This window comes from Lucilia cuprina, chromosome 4 (assembly GCF_022045245.1).
Source record: "Lucilia cuprina isolate Lc7/37 chromosome 4, ASM2204524v1, whole genome shotgun sequence".
NCBI classification, from domain to species: domain Eukaryota; kingdom Metazoa; phylum Arthropoda; class Insecta; order Diptera; family Calliphoridae; genus Lucilia; species Lucilia cuprina.
In genome coordinates, this window is record NC_060952.1 from 19,681,021 (window position 1) to 19,698,001 (window position 16,981).

The following is a 16,981-nucleotide window of genomic DNA, read 5'->3' on the forward strand; positions in this document are numbered from 1 at the left end:
TTAAAAATTACAATATTTGGAATTTATTAAAAAAATACCATAATAATGACATTAATAAGAATACACTTTTAATGAAACATTACATAAATAATTTGGGGAAAAAGGCACAAACAATAAATTCATTTTAGAAAAGACACCTTGTATACAAAACAATTTTAATTAAACAAGAAACAAATTAAAATATTTAAAAGTCAAAACAAACAAAATCAAGTTTATAGTTTTTAGTTAGTTAAAACTTAGACTGAAATATTATAAATATTTCAGTAAGATTTTCTTTTGATTTTTGTAAATTTACATCTTATGTAAAATACTAAATTCATATACATAACTAAAAAAGTTACTATAATATTTTACACTATTATCCCAAGATAATAGAAATACTAGAGTAAAGCATAAAAAATTATATTAAGATGGAACTAGAATGCATAAAGAATAATAAACCCAAAAAAAAAAAATAAATAAAAATCATTCCGTTGAAATTGAGGCAGCTTTGCTACGAGTTTTTATATTATAAGCAGTATCTATTAGAATGGAGAAATAAAAAAACATTTATTAGAGAAAAGTTAAAACTTGCTAAAACAAAAACTTACTATATAATTTTCTCAGATATTCACTATCACGCGTTCTTTTGCCATTAAGACAACCATTGCGTAATTCCATAGTTATGGTATCACCATACATGGCACTGATTGCCTGTAATAATTGATCACGACTTTTATATCTTAATGTTAAAACAAAATCTCCCGATTCTTTTTCATGTTGTATGCTGCCTGTAAATGTACTAGTAATGCCATCATCACTTGCTTCATCGAAACTACTGCGACTGTATTCATCTTTAATGAGAGCGTTATCATATTTTGGCATTTTTGCATCGGTGGCACTAAAATTCGAATCTAAAAGAAATAAAATATATAAATATTTTTAACTGGATAATGTTTTGAATATCATATTGAAAAGTTCAAATTTATTTAATGCTCTCGAAATAATTTCTAAAACATTACAATCCATTAACATATTTTTGGAATTTTTAGTCTTATTTCGTTTATGAACTTATTTAGCATTTCTCAAATATTTATGGAAAATATTTCAATAAAAATTTGAGTATGAAAAGTTTTGAAATAACTTAAGAAATAATTATAATAAACACTTACCTTCAAGTTGTTTTCGTTTGCCCAAATGAACATCTGAACCTTCATACAAACGTCTGTCACGTTTAGGGCAAGTTGAAATTTTAACTGATAATGTACGTTGTGCTAAAATTTCACCACTTTTATAGAGAGACGATATGAAAAAAAAGGGTAGTTAATAAAGTAATTTCATAACTTTAGAAATAGATATAGTAGGGGGGTGTTGTAGGTATATCCTTATACGATGCTTATTAATACACAAAATATAAGAAAAATATATATTTTTGAATTCGAAAATATTTTCAATAAAATATTTTTTTCCTAACCAGCTAGGAAAGCAAAAAAGCGAAGATATTTTTCACAAATTGTACTGAGGTCTAAGAACCATTTCAAAAAAATATATTTTCGAAAAAATATTTTTTTCCTAACCAGCTAGGAAAGCAAAAAAGCGAAGATATTTTTCACAAATTGTACTGAGGTCTAAGAAAAAATATATTTGTTTAATTTTTCTCGTATTCATTACATTGATATGCATCGAATGTGTAGTATAAACTTACTTTGGACCTTCCAATAGAAATATCACCGCTGTTTGCTTACGATTCATGCAGGAATTAAAACATGTAAAACTGATAATCAATTGTTGTTTCAATTGATTAGTTTCATTGCCTTTCACCGTGCTATTAAGTGGTACCACCACCGAATAACGATCATTAATACTTTTGCCCGTATCGGAGCCATTGTAAACGGCATCGGGATTTTTGCAACGTACCAAACTTTTACGCACTATTTCATTTTTATCTGCAAAGAAAAGGAAAATAAACAAAAATTCAGTCATTAACTTAAATAATAAATATTTTAAGTTAATAAAACTTACCATTATCTGTGCTTATATGATTTTGACATCTCAGCACAGGAGCACTAACATCTTTTTCGAATACCGCAAAAACTCTTACTTTAAGCGGTTTTATGGGCATTTTCTGGGTATAGAAACAATCAATATAAACATTTTCATTTGTTTTTATATAAAGTCTTTCAGTTTCTTTGGAGAACACCACTCCCGTTCGTTGAGCATATTTTTCCGAACTATTGATTTGAATACCAAAATTATAACCCCCATGATCATGTTCTTCACATGTTGGTATTAAATTAAGATTCTGATGAATGTTAACAAAATAGAATTTAAAACATATTACAAAACGAATGGTTTTTTTTCATACTTACCGGTTTAACATCAATTTGCTCTTGTATTAATTGCTGCAGTACAGATTGCTAAAATAAATATATTTTATAATTTATTGATTTTCTTCAAAAGAAAACTTTAATTAGTTCTTCTTATTACTATTCTTAACCAAAAAGAATACACACTTTATATTTATTAAATTTTATCAACTTCATGCTCGCAAGTCTACGAAGTATCTGCTGCTGCTATTGAGGTTGCAATAAAGCTATTTGTTTGTACAACTTTTTCTACTCAGTATAAATTCTTAATATTTCACCATATATTTTAAACCACAAAACAAAAACAAAAAATAATAAAAGAATTACGTGTCAATCTGTGACGTCATTCATAAACAATCATGATGGTGCATGTTCGTTTATAGGAATACTTTAGAAGATTTAATAAAAAGAAAGCAAAAACATACCCATCTACTGTACAGCATATGACTAATGTCATTTCACAAACAATACTCTGTGAAGTCCCAGAATACATGAAAAATAGGGAGAATTTTATAAGTGCAAATAAATTAGCAAATTTGCTTGTGTTAGCTTCAAAAAGCTTGCCATATCATGTCAGTTTTCTTTTGAAATTGTAATATCATACATACAGACACCAATCCTACCTTTAGTAATTCTGAAGTTGTAATAATGGGATTTAAAAAAAGTTTGTAGATCAGTAAAAACATTCCTAACTATCACTGTATCTAGCTCAAATTTTGTACCGATTGAACCAGCTATTTTGAAATTCCAAAACTGTAATTAAGGAGTGAGATCGAAAAATTCTTAACACACGTTTTTCATTACATTTTTCAACCAAAGTATTATTTGATTTTTTTTTTTTTTTTTTTTTTGATCAAGTTCCCTTTGAAAAACATGTCAGTTATTATGTGTAATGTCAATTATATTAATTTTTTTGTTAATCTGATTATAATGAGTGACCAGAAAAAAGTGCGTACTGAAATTATTAAATATTTTCAACTAAACCCAACTTGGTCCTACAAAAAGTTGACCAAGCATACAAAGGTCTGCCGTCAAACTGTTTCCAATGTTATTAAACAGTACCGGGAGAACTTGTCAGTTGATAGAAAACCTGGTTCAGGTAGAAGGAATGGTCCACATGATGTTTCTAAAGCCAAAAAATAGAACGCATTTTCAAAAGAGCTCCCAACACATCCGGTAGGAAAGCTGCTCGGTTAGCTCAGTGCTCGGACTATTTGGTACGAAAAGTTAAAGCTAATGCAGGTTTAAAAACATACAAGGCTCAAAAATGCTGAAGAAAAGTTTAGGACCCAAAAGCAGACAAAATTTCCCAGAAAGTTCTTGGTATGGCAAGCAATATGCAGTTGCGGCAAAAGAAGCCAATCATTTGTTACAACGGGCTCTATAAATACCGAAATTTACATCAAGGAATGACTTCATAATGTGTCCACTTATTTTTGGCCTGACTTGGCATCCTGTCACTATGGTTAACAAGCCCTTGAGTGGTACAAGAACAATAATGTGGTATTTGTACCAAGAGAGGCAAATCCTCCAAACTACCCGGAGCTAAGGCCAGTGGAGAGATATTGGGCTCTTGTTAAAAGAGAATTGAAGAGTACAAAAAAGGTGTCCAAAAGTGTGGTAGATTTTAAACGGAGATATGTAGTCCATCGAGCAAAGTGACAGAAAGCACTATAAAAACGTTAATGGAAGGGTTTCCGAAAAGGGTTCAAAATTTCATCACTAGTGATTAAAACTATAAAAATATTTTTTTTTGTAAATTGTAATAATAATTTGAATCAAATAAAAAAAAAATAAAGCTGTAAGTTTAGTGGTTTCTTTTTTATAAACATATATGTATGTTAAGAATTTTTCGATCTCACTCCTTATCGCCCACTTTGCATAATGGAAAATATTCTATAGTTCTCTGCGAAATCACATCAAAATGGTGATTTGAGGTTAACATAGAGAATCACATCATTTACGTTTTTTATCGAAATAGTTGTAAATATTTTCGTTATTTTTAGCTTTTACACAAAAATATTAAAAAAATAGTTTGGTATTTGGTTTGGTCCATTTCAAATTTTTATTGAATTTATTAAAATGTATATGCCCCTTATAATACTCTAAGAGCCAATTTTTAGGTGAAGGATTAAATTAAAATTAATCCTCGAAGGTTGTTTTTAAATACTCAGGACGAGTTTTTCAGATAAAGATAATTTTTAAACCTAGTTTTTTCAGAAATCATTAACGTTCTATATATTACTTTTGATTAACAGAGTGCTATTGGCCAGTTAAACCTATGTTATTAGTAAGAAAACACAATAAAAAAAAACAATAAAATAATGAATCCGAAAGAAGAAAACTTAACATTTTATGTAAAGAGTAATTTCTGATTTGTTTTATAAATATCATTATTGTATTAAACGTTTAGTTTAATTTTACTAAAATTTTTCATTTTACAAAAGTAATACAGAAAAAACAGCAGTTCATTGTTTAGGTTTTTGATTTTTGAAGAGTTGTCAATACTTACAAAATTATCTGATCTCAAATACATAACTGAAAAACACAATCATTAGTTAAAGTCCGCCTAAATTTGTTCCGAGTTTAATCTAACAGCAAGTTAAGCCTAGTTTAACTGAGGAGTAAGAAACCAGCTAATTCTGTTTACTAGTTTAAGCGCTTAATGGAGGTGTTTTAAACTTGAGCAAGAAATGCAAAAGTGTAAACAGCGGACTTTTCGACTTTTTCATTTAATTAAAAGTCGACTTTTAGACTTTTCGACTATAAGTATTTTATAATAAGTCGACTTTTTCCAACTTTTCGACTTTTTGCGACTTTTCGACCTTTTGACTATTTTCGACTTTTTTCCGACTATATTTTGACTTTTCGACTTTTTACGACTTTTCGACTTTTTACGACTTTTCGACTTTTTTCGACTTATCGACCTTTTTCGACTTATCGACTTTCAGACTTTTCGAATTTTATTAACAAAGTCGACTTTTCAACTTTTTTCACAGACGAAAGTCGAGTTATCGACTTTTTTGAAACAAAATAGTCGACTTTTCGCCTTTTTTGGACAAAATGTCGATTGTTCGATTATTCGAAAGCCGATTTATAGAACCCTTACAGTGACGTTTTCTGTTGTTTTCTATGGCAACACTGCGATGTTTAATTTTGTAAATATTTATTAAAGTTCATTATTATAGAATCTGACTGCAGTATTTCCATTTATATGCCATATTCAAACATTCGAAATTAAATTCGTTTTTATATTTTTCTAATATCGAAACATAGGTAAGCCCTTTAAACATAATGTATATAGGTGACTTGTTTTCAAAAAATTTTCAAAGTTTTAAAATAATCCCTAAACCATAAGGATTTACATATGCATTAAATAAATTTAATACTAGTTATACATATTTATGGCTTATTTCTTTCCAATTTTCCAATTCTGAAGTCAAAAAGTTAACAATGAATACATTTTCATGCAAAGTATGTAGTCTAAGAAAATAATAATTAATGTTCAAATAAAAGTATCATTTTGTAAGGTCTCCTTACTTACTCCTTACTAAGTAGCTAGTAATTAAACAAATGCTTTTTGTTTGTTATCTAACATGTTTTTACTGGTAAAGTATCATTTTCTTTTCTAAATTGTTAAACGTTTAATTTAAAGGAACACTCCTAATGTAAGAAGAATTTATAAATTTGTGTTGTTAAATTTGTTCAAGTTTAAAATATATGTATATGTATTATAGACATCGATAACTGATAAATATTTTAACATAAAATAGTAGATAACATTTTCAATGTTAATAACATTTCAAAGACTAATATGATATTGTTTCCTCATTCAGTAATATTTAGAAATATAAAATTATCTTATCCGAAAAGAAATAGCAATAAGATAAAGAATGAATGTATTAATAAATTGTTTTTTTTTTTTTTGTTAAGTTTACGTCGATTTAATATTTATTTTGTTTTAAATTAAATAAAGTTATAAACTTGCAACAAACCCTTAAATGAAATTATATTTGAACATTTTTAAAAAAGGAAGCAACTTTAAATTGTGACAAAAAAGGTAAACAATTCTAAGGAAATCATATTAAAATGGGAATATTCGGAAATGACTTTCACCAAAAATTAAATTCATATTGATGCAGTCTTTGTTAAATATGAATTTTTTAGAATAAATTTTTTTATTCTCACTGGAACTTCTTTCCAAATAAAAATAATGACATGCTTTAAACTCTATAAACAAAAAACTTACGCCATTAAAATACAAAATTGTCAAACAAACCCTAAAATGACTATGACCTAAAGGTATTTAAAAAAAAATCATCAATAGTAGTTGATTATCTCAAACAGATAACTTTTATAACAATTAAATAATAATTAACAACAATATAAAAACAAATACCTGCGCATATCATCAAAATAAACCTCAAACAAAAGATATTTACAACAATTTAGTTTAACATAGCCATCCTTAAACAATTGTCCTCAAAATACGTTCATTTACATATAAATATGAACAAAATACAATTGGTTAAATATATAATAGCATTTTTAATTACAATGCTTTCGCTTATTGGTTTAAATGCAAACATGTATTCCTGGCGTACTAAGAAATTTTATATTAATTACTTTTTGGTGGCATGGTGCATAACAATAATAATACTCTTTACCTTGATCTATATACGACGTTTGTATAACGAAGTTGTATCGGAAGAATTGGATTTAAAGAATGCTGTAACTTTGTATTATTATATGAATATATTTGGTGCCGCTACCAATTTTCTATCACAATTGTGGAATACTAAAGCTGCTGCACATTTCTTTAATACAGTAAAATTATTTGAGACCTTGAAATATTTTGATGTGGATGTTGAAGTTATACATTCCTCGTTACTATTAGTAACCTTGAAAATTATTATTTTTCCAATTATCATAGAAATTACTTTAATTTTAAGACAACTACGTAACGATTATGAGGAAAGAAGTCTATTGTGGACAATTTATACCTTATATCCTTTAGTTATAGCCAATATTATACCGAATTGTTTATTTGGTATTTTTGTGGTATGTAGACAATTAACCATGTCTTTAAATCGTCATTTGAAAGAGTTGGAGAAAGAGGCAAACTTTTTACAAAATATGGATCAGATTCTATTGCACAAACCTTTTTATCGCATGCAAAAGTTTTGCAATTTAGCCGATAAATTAGATGAATTGGCGGAAAAATATTCGCTGATTTGTGCTCAGACTTTGTTGTATATGAGTATGTGTTCAACACCTTTATTGGCTTCTTTATTGTGTAATCTCTTTGGTATTACGGCTGGTTTCTTTCGCCAGTATTACGCTTTGGCGGATACATTAATCAATGAAGAAAGTTATGATGTTTTTAATGCCATTACGAATGGTGTCTTTTTAATAATATCCTTTTTGGAAATTGCTTTACATAGTCTGGTGGCAGATCAGAGTATTGAGGCGGTAAGAGGAGATAAAGAGTAAATTTGTATTTCTATTGTTTGTAAAACTGCTAAAATCATAAAATATTTATATTTTACATTGTTTGAAAATTTTTTTGTTTGACAAATCTGTTTTTAAAAAATTTACTTTAAATTATAATATAATAAATAATATTCTCTCTTTTACTTTTTCTTTTTTAGGTCAAAGAGACTGGATTAATATTAAAACGCATTCGATTAGATCATGCTGATGTACGTTTTAGACAATCAGTGGAAAAATTCTCATTTGAAATATTAGTCATAGATTTTAAAATACAACCTATGAGATTATTAAACATTGACTTGGGTTTATTACATGATGTAAGTAATTCTTAATTAAAAAAATATAAATAAATAATAATACATTTTATTCTCTACTTCATTCCAGGTTTTATCGGCTGTAACAAGTTTCTTGCTAATTTTAATACAAAGTGATTTAACTTTAAGATTTTCTTTGAAATAAACAACAAAATTTTTATATTTCTACAAAAAAAAATAGAAAATTAACAAAAACGACAGATATTTTTTAAGCTAAAGAAAAAAATTGTTTAGTTAACTATGGATGATGTTGAATTGGAATCTTTTGGTGCCACTACTACTTCTGCAGGGAAAACAAATCGTCGTCCTATACCGTGGAAACAACGTTCTCGTTATAATAAATGTTTAATGATTAGTATTATTTGTATAGTTTTTGTATGTATTTTTAATTTGATTGGTTTAGTGGCATTTTATTGTGTTTTTAAACGTCATGAACAAAATTTGTATATAAAAGATCATCATATGTTAGAGGAACAATAAAATGTATATTAAACAATATACGGAAATAAGTAATTTGTATTTTTATATTTTATTGCCCAACAAAAAAATAGGCTTTACAAGTTGTACAAACCTAACGCAATAGTTTGTTATATAATAATTATAAATTCCTATCAAATTTCTTGTTTATTATATATATATATATATATATATATTATATATATATATATATATATATATATATATATATATATATATTATATATATTATTTTTCTAATAAAATAATAAAGTGTGTTAAAACTCACCTGACTAAACTTCATTAAATTATCGGACTGTAATTAAAAAAAAAAAGAAAACAATTATTAGTAAAGGTTTAAAAAGTCATATAAATAAAGTTTAATACTCACATTTAATTTGTCTAAATAAGCAAAATGTTCATAATTTCTGAAAAGAGAAACAATATGAATCAAGTTAGGTAGGTAATATTATAATATTTTTTAGAATTAACAGTGCAGTCCAAACGACTTATCATTGAATCATTTTGACTGTAATTTTGATGTCATTTTGGATATGTAGATCCATTAAGGAGGGATTTTTAAATATTTGTATATTTGGGGTTAAAAAGGGAAAAACGGGTAAAATAAGGTTTCTTTACTATCTTACACAATATGAGTGATATAAGAAAAAATGTAATTGCATCTAATTCTACTCTTCAATAGAGCAGATGAGTGCCTGGTATTTTTTCGTACTTTAACTTTTTAACTGATAAACATAATATTTTGGACACAACTTTCAAAATTTTGAGATACCTTTTTTAAAATTCAGTATTTTGGTACTTTTTTTAGAACATTAAGAAAACTTTTTTGATTTATTGACGTATTCTTATTAGTTATACCTATTATACAGACTGTGTCCGTATAATAGGTATAAAAAGGGGGAAAAGTAGTTTATTTACTCACCCAAAATAAGCTCTTGGTGTGAGGGATGGCAAATGATATTTTCAAATTGTACAAAACCACATTTAAAAGTGTACTTTTTAGGATCAGATTGTACCAAATCAATATTTTTGCAAAATTTATATCAAAGTAAAGCAAAAGCATTTCTAGTCGACATTTTTACTCAATAAACTGATCAATATTTATAGAACATTAGTCTAATCCATTGATACGTCAATTAGCATTATATAGTTTAGACGAGGAAGGGTCTAGTATATAAAAAGACAATAAACTAGTTTATAAAGTTTTTATACTAGACCAAACAAAGAAAAACTTCTAGGCTAGTTAAAAGTGCTTAGGCTGCCCAATTGACTAAGGGTAGAGTCTACATATTATAGTCTATAGATTATTGTCAAGTCTATAGAAAAGCCCATATGCTACTCCAAAGAATAGAGAACAGTATTCTCTTTATTCAACGTTGCCTGATCATAATATTTTACAGGATTCCTTACAATAACCTCTTCGGAAATTTAGTAAAAATTTAACTGAAGTCGATAGTACTTTAAACTTTGTGTTAAAAATAAAATTTTTTAATAATTATTTTATATTTTAAAATTGTACAAAATGGGTCATTGGTGTACCATTGTACTTCTGAAGATCGAATTGTAGCAAAAAAAAAAATACAACTGTACCAATTTTGCCAACCTTTATTGGTGTATTTTTTTAATGGGGGTACTAAGGCCACTATAGAATCAAATTCGTCTAAATTGTTTGGTACTTTTTGAAAGCACAATTTTTCGGAACAAAAGAATGCAGATTTGAATAGTATGAGTTATATATAGAATTAAACACGGAATATTTTGTGAACTTAATTTTTATTTTTATTAGAACTTTTAAGAATTGTAGAATTTATTCCACTAATTCATCATTCCAATTGTATTTTTTATGTTATTTTTTTTTTTACTATTTTCATTGTTACTTTTAGAATTTTCTAATTTTGAAATTGAACACATAAATTATGGTTCTTATTATATTCAAATTTATAAAAGGGACATTTTTTAACATAGATGTTGGTGCATATTTAACGCTATGCTTTCAATTTTAAGCTAGTGAAAAGAGAGTAAGTAATTTCTAAAAAAAAGCCTTATGTGGGGTTCAAGGCCAGTTATGGGACAATCCTCATAAAATTTGTCATGGAAATTTCGGTTAGTATAAAACACGTTTATGTCGATTTTCATCACTGTACTCTTTTTTAAAAGATTTCTATTTATATAAAATGAAAAATTGTATTTCCAGTGAACAATTAGATTTTTAACTATAAAACGTGATTTTTGTTAAGACAACGTACTTATAGTGAAAAAATTGATTATTAAGTAAAATTCAGATTTTTTAGTTATAATTTTAAAATAGTGGATTTTTTCAACAAACTTACATATTATCTGTTTCCTCAGCATCAACTGTGGAAGATTCAGATACATTTAATACGGTTTCCTGACTCAGAATCGAATGATTTATTGAAGTATTTGGAGAGGTATCAGTTGTTGTTGTTTGGTATAGACTTTGTTCATCTGTAGAATTTGTTGAGGTATCAATTGTTGTTTTGTTTGCTTCTCTAGGTGTATGATTAGTACTAAAACAATAAGAAAAATCAGAGTAATTAATTTTAACAATTATAAAAAAAATAAATATGTACTACTAGTAAGTGTTAACATTTGTTACTACGTATGGGTTTAGTAAGGGAAATCTGCAAAAAGTTATATAAAAGCCAATATTAGGTGCTAAAAAGACCGAACATTGAGCAAAATTCAAAATTAATCAATCCTTTCAAAAATTTCGATAATGTTTTTATGTTATTGTTTTACGATTGTATGTATTCTCCTTTACAACCGTAAGGCCGGGTTTCTTACTCCTCAGTTAAACTAGGCTTAACTTGCTGTTAGATTAAACTCGGAACAAATTTAGGCGGACTTTAATAATAAATAAAACAAATCAGAAAATTGCAATTTACTTAAAATATTAAGTTTTTGTTCTTCCGAAATCATGGTTTTATTGTTTTTGTTAATTATGTTTTCTCACTTATAACTTGAGTTTAATTGGCCAATTACACTCAGTTAAACTAAGATAATAAGTCACATTACTGATAACTGAAAAACAGGAAACATATATTAAACCCGGTTTAACCAAAGAATGAAGATTATCTCTATCAGTAATACCCGTCCTAAGTATGATTTCGTATGATCTCAAAAAAATTAACAACTTCTATTCACAAAATACATTAATCTTTACAAAAACTTAAGACAAAGCTCATCACATTTTAATATTTAATTTTGTATAAAAAATTCGCTAGTTAAATGATCAACACATCATTTGTTTATATGTATGAATTATGTTTATCTGCCATTGCCACGTTCTATCGCGATTCTACAATTCAGAATATTTGTTTGTTTACCTATTCTTGGAACCAGTTGAGTTCATAGTTGTTGTAAGGTAATCACGATTATTGGTTTGTTTAACTGTTCTTGGAACCTGTTGATTTCATAGTTAACTTTGCATACCTTATAATTTGATGGACACGTCTAGTAGAAACTAGTAGTTTTAAAATTGATCGTATTTCCCCAGCGGACTTTTGCTCTTCGGATGCAATTCTTTTTATTTCACTGCAAACACTTGCAGAAATTAAAGGTTTCCTGCCCCCAAAATAGAATTTCCGATAGGTTTGAGGATTTTTAAGATACATAAATATGGTTTTCTTATCGCGACCTAGTTCCTCACCGATCTGACGTATAGTAAAGCCACATTTACGAAAGGAATTTATTCTAGCTTTTTCTTCTTCACTTAAATAGGTTCCACGAGGCATTTCATTAAGTGGTTAGCAAAAAAAGCTTTGGAAACTTTTATTGCTAAAAACAATGGGGAAATCAAAATAATATTCTATGCTACGATATTGGATTTTGACAATTAAAACCGATTATGTGTGTATGCTTAGATTATTTCATTCTACAAGGTTGTTTGAATTATGACGTTTTTATTGTACAAGTTATAAAGAAATGCGCAGGGTGATGGTAAAACTATTGATGTATGATTAAATTATCTCTTATTGTTATTATTATATTAATTACCGATAATTGATGGGCACTATATCATAATCCTGACAATGAAACTCCTCCTTAACAATGATTTGTTGCTGCTGCTGTACCTCAATTTTAATTTTACGATTATTCTTTTTACGCATTTTTCCGAAGTTAAATTAAAAGTAAATATTTAAATTAATCAAAAATATATTTAGTTTAAAAACAATAAACACAAAAGTTTACTAAAAACACAATAACTTTGAGCGAAATAACTAAAAACTTGTCAAGTAAATAAAAATTTTGAAGAAAATGCAACAATCAGACGGACGCACAAACAAAACGATGCTGATGAGTTGTATTTGTATAGTATTAAAATGGGGAAATTTGAGGGAATTTTTTATATTTTGTCTAATTTTAAAAATGTTTGGCATATTTTTATTTTATTATAAAATAAATGTAATTACTGTTTGATAATAGATTATTAAATATTTAATCTGTAAAAATATCACATATTAATCAAACTGTTAAATAATTCATTTTATTTATACATTACATACATTTTGATAACATCCAACACTTTTTTGTTGTTTTACTTATTCAGTTATTTTATACTTTTTAATTTGCTCCCCTCGAATACAACTCATTGGTAGAAAAACAAATAAATAACGAAATTGTAAACAATAAAACAAAATAAGCAACAGTTTATATGAAATATCATAGCAAAACAAAACCTTTAATAAAAATCCATAAACAAAACATACTAAATAAATAGTAAAAGCAAAACAAACATAAATGAGAGAAGTGTAAAAGCAAAATACTTACTAATTACCATCCACAACCAGCTGCTGAGGGTTTATAGTGGATTCTATATTTTTGTTGTTATGGTTGACTTGAAATGAAGATGAATGAAGACCAACCTGCTGATGCTGCAGCAGCTGTTCATTACAATAGTATTGGTGGTTGTTTATGTTTTGATTATGTTGTAGTTGTAGGGATGGCAGTGCTAGTGTTTGATGTTGAAGTTGAAACCGAAACTGTGGAATAGTCGTATTGACGGTAGAAATGTTAACAGAAGGAGAAGGCAGAGATGGTGGTGGTGTAGGTATATATTGAGGTAGAACCGTTTCTACTGGTGGTAATGTGCTCTCTAGAGGTGCATAATCTTCAAAACTACAAAGCCATGATGAAATACAAAATTAATGTACAGACACATTGGAAATTGGAAACATATTTTAAAATAACTGAATAAATAAATACTAACCTCATAGCTTGAATTACATTTTCACTATTGCCGCTAAATTCTGTGCTATTTCCCATTTGTGTATTGTTGTTATTTACTATGGGATATTGATAATTATGATTAACACCATTTATGAGATCGTCACCCTTTTGAATCATCTTGCTATCTTGCGTCGTGCCCTATTAAAGGCCTGTTCTATGCCAGGCTCTTCTTTCAATTCCTCTACACACTCTTCCAATTCTATAGTTTGTTGTGAATGTAGCAGCAGCGTTTGTTTTACAACTTGGACCCTACGTCCTGCCGTTGTGGATTGTGATGAAATTCGCAAAACAACGACGAAAACTTTACCTGTTTTAGAAATGTACAGACTTTTTTAAAAAAACAAACATTTATAATTTTTCACAATTCATTTATTTTACCATCCAATGTATTTTGCATTGATTTATTCGCCTTGGCAGTTCTTTAAAACTGTCTTATTTTATTTAGTAAACAAATATTTAAACTTCCTTTAATAACAACAAATTTTTTATGGACAAGATTGAGCATGCACTTGGCATACGAATATAAATATTCTAACGGTATATGACACAAATTATGGCACTTGTTTATTACAATTTACGGGATATTTATAAAATTTTATTAAATATTATTAACAATTGCACTTTTTATTTATAAAAACAATCAAAAAGTATTTATTACACGTTTTGTATGAGCTCGATGAGCACAAGATACACAACCAAAGACCGGCACAATTTGCAATGAACTAAACTGACAGCTTCTTATTGGGGTTTGACATTCATACTAATACGAATTTAATTTATGAATGGGACAGAGTTGTATTTGTTTAATTTTAGTTAAGAATAAAGGAGAAAATAGGAATATGGAAATAGAAATGGACGTTATTTTTAAAGAAGATAATTTGTTTATTTATATGATTTAATTATGAATGTTTCAAAATGTATATTTATAAACATAGCTGTAAAATAATGATTAATAATCGTAATCATTATTAATTAGATTATTTTTATTAAATAGGTAAAATGAATAATTAACGATTATTTTCAATTTTTTTAATTAATTGTTGAATACGATTAAAAATAATCTAAAACTAATCAGGGATTAATTAGAATTAATGAAAATAATAAAAAAAAAAATCAAAATTAATCAAAAAATTAGTTGATTGTTTTTAAGGAATAATTTTAATTAATTTTGATTATTTTTCATATATTTAGTATAATTTCCTCCCAAAAAAAGCTCTAAGAAAAATTTAATTATTTTTTCGGCAATCCGCTAAAAATTGCATATTTTTGAGATCCATTTCGAAAAGATTGCAGTAATTTTTTTTCTAATATCTTGTACTGAGATCAAGATTTTCAATCCAAATAAACTTGATAAATATATTATTTTCAATAAAAGAGTCATCTAATCGAATAGAAATTAATCAAAAATAATCAAAATTAATCCTTGAAAATAATCAAATTAATTATTTGATTAATTCTGATTGTTTTTGATTATTTTCATTAATTTTAATTAATCCTGATTATTTTTAGATTAATTTTAATCGTAATCAATTAATAATCAGAAATTTTATATCAGAAAATAATTTAATTGATTATTAATCGTAATCGAAATTTTACAGCTATGTTTATAACCATGTTGCAAGTTAAGAAGCCTTGTTTATCTTGTATTCGTTTAATTTTAGTAAGACCTGGTTCACACTAGGAAACTTTTTTTGGGAAACTTTTGATTTTTGTGTGTGAGAGAAAGAAATATCAACCACCTCTTTCTCCCACACACAAAATCAAAAGTTTCTCAACAAAAGATTCCTAGTGTGAACCATTTGTAAACAATAAAGGAATAAATAGGGAATTGAATATAACACAGATCTAGAAATAGATTTTATTGAAATTATAATATTTTATGTTAAACATAACATATTAATATGTTCGAAATATTTAAATTCATATGATTTTTTTATAAATTTTAAACAAAAACATATATTTTTTTAAAGAACAAGCAAATAATTTGAAATGTTGTAAAAATGATGTTAAGTATAATGTGACTAAATACAGTGAGTCCAAATTTAATTTCATTTCGAATTTGCAATATATTAGGCAAAATTTTAATAACATCAATAAAACAGAAATAAATTTTTTAATAATAAAAATATCGTACATAATGCTATAGTAGTGCATTTAAAAGATTAAAACAATGTTTCAAATGTAGAAAATATTTATTGCTAATTTAACTTTTAGAAACATGGATATTATAATGGATGACGCAGTTGTTTAATATTTCATACATTGAAAAAAATCCATGCCTTATATATACGAAAAATGTCGTACATTGTACGAATCGTTCGTTGTTTCGCACCACGAAATTCTTTCGTAATATATACGAAATTGTACGAAATATTTTAGTATAATGCAAAATATTTTTGAAAAAATTAACTTACATAAATTGAAAAAAGGGAATTTTTTAATAAAAATGGTAAAATTTACGAAATATTAATTTATTCAAACATTTTTGTTCATTTTAAAATAAATTTTCTAATTTTAGTTCAAAATTATTCTCCACACGAATTTTAATTTTTTTTTATCAAAATAATTCGTGAATAATATTATACGTTTTCTTAAATTTTATAAAAATGTTGTAGTTTTATTTAATAATATAATTAATATAATTATATTTAATTTCGCTAAAATTTAAGAAAAAAATATTACAAAAGGTTTTCGTACTTTCGTAAAAATAGAAAAGGGTTTTATTAAATAATATTTCGTATTATACACGTAATTTTTGTAAATATTACGAAAATAAATGTTACGATTTTTTTTTTCGTAAAGTTGAGCATGGATTATTTTCAGTGTATGTTAATTATTTTTTTTTACAAATTAGTTACAAAACTATTTTTGAATAGAAATTAAATGTCGTTTAAGTGTACATATCAGGGACCGTAACAGTTATAAGTTATATCAAAAAAGTTAATTTATAACAGTTATTTTATGAATTTAACAAATAAAAATCCATCTGAAAAAGTTATTTTTCAAACTAAAAATAAAAATTAAAATGAAACTTTAAAAAAATGAGTTTTATATTTCGGTCATAAAATAAAAATTATTTGAGGAGTTTTATTTTTTCCGTCAG

General features: G+C 26.5%; 2 protein-coding genes across 4 annotated transcripts; one reads left to right on the forward strand and one right to left on the reverse strand.

The window, feature by feature from the left end:
* Positions 1-200: 200 nt before the first annotated feature.
* LOC111679082 lies at positions 201-14,569 on the reverse strand. Of its 3 annotated transcripts, XM_046948764.1 has the most exons (12): positions 14,257-14,569; positions 13,859-14,185; positions 13,420-13,767; positions 10,959-11,156; positions 8,999-9,035; positions 8,897-8,923; positions 2,349-2,396; positions 2,002-2,281; positions 1,685-1,925; positions 1,152-1,267; positions 591-893; positions 201-521 (listed from the first exon to the last, which is right to left on the reverse strand). In XM_046948764.1, exons 2-12 carry the CDS (start codon positions 13,993-13,995, stop codon positions 466-468), a joined length of 1,791 nt encoding a protein of 596 aa, XP_046804720.1. In that variant the 5' UTR covers positions 13,996-14,185; positions 14,257-14,569; the 3' UTR covers positions 201-465. The 3 variants fall into 3 exon arrangements, with proteins under 3 accessions (XP_046804720.1, XP_046804721.1, XP_023296342.2); XM_046948765.1 differs by lacking the exons at positions 13,420-13,767; positions 13,859-14,185; positions 14,257-14,569 and adding an exon at positions 12,082-12,463 and having other exon boundaries at positions 203-521; XM_023440574.2 differs by lacking the exons at positions 13,420-13,767; positions 13,859-14,185; positions 14,257-14,569 and adding an exon at positions 12,646-12,912 and having other exon boundaries at positions 209-521.
* LOC111679073 (putative gustatory receptor 94a) lies at positions 6,933-8,650 on the forward strand. The gene is made up of 3 exons (XM_023440565.2): positions 6,933-7,817; positions 7,997-8,155; positions 8,223-8,650. Exons 1-3 carry the CDS (start codon positions 6,933-6,935, stop codon positions 8,295-8,297), a joined length of 1,119 nt encoding a protein of 372 aa, XP_023296333.1. The 3' UTR covers positions 8,298-8,650.
* Positions 14,570-16,981: the final 2,412 nt, after the last annotated feature.

Bases quoted from the DNA above. Each gene is read 5' to 3' on its own strand.
- LOC111679073 (XM_023440565.2), top strand. From the start codon at position 6,933: ATGTATTCCTGGCGTACTAAGAAATTTTATATTAATTACTTTTTGGTG. The intron at 7,818-7,996 runs GTAAGAGGAGAT...TTTCTTTTTTAG, and splicing joins CAGATCAGAGTATTGAGGCG to GTCAAAGAGACTGGATTAAT. The intron at 8,156-8,222 runs GTAAGTAATTCT...ACTTCATTCCAG, and splicing joins ACTTGGGTTTATTACATGAT to GTTTTATCGGCTGTAACAAG.
- LOC111679082 (XM_046948764.1), bottom strand. From the start codon at position 13,995: ATGATTCAAAAGGGTGACGATCTCATAAATGGTGTTAATCATAATTAT. The intron at 8,924-8,998 runs GTGAGTATTAAA...TTTTAATTACAG, and splicing joins CTTATTTAGACAAATTAAAT to TCCGATAATTTAATGAAGTT. The intron at 894-1,151 runs GTAAGTGTTTAT...TATTTCTTTTAG, and splicing joins CAAACGAAAACAACTTGAAG to ATTCGAATTTTAGTGCCACC.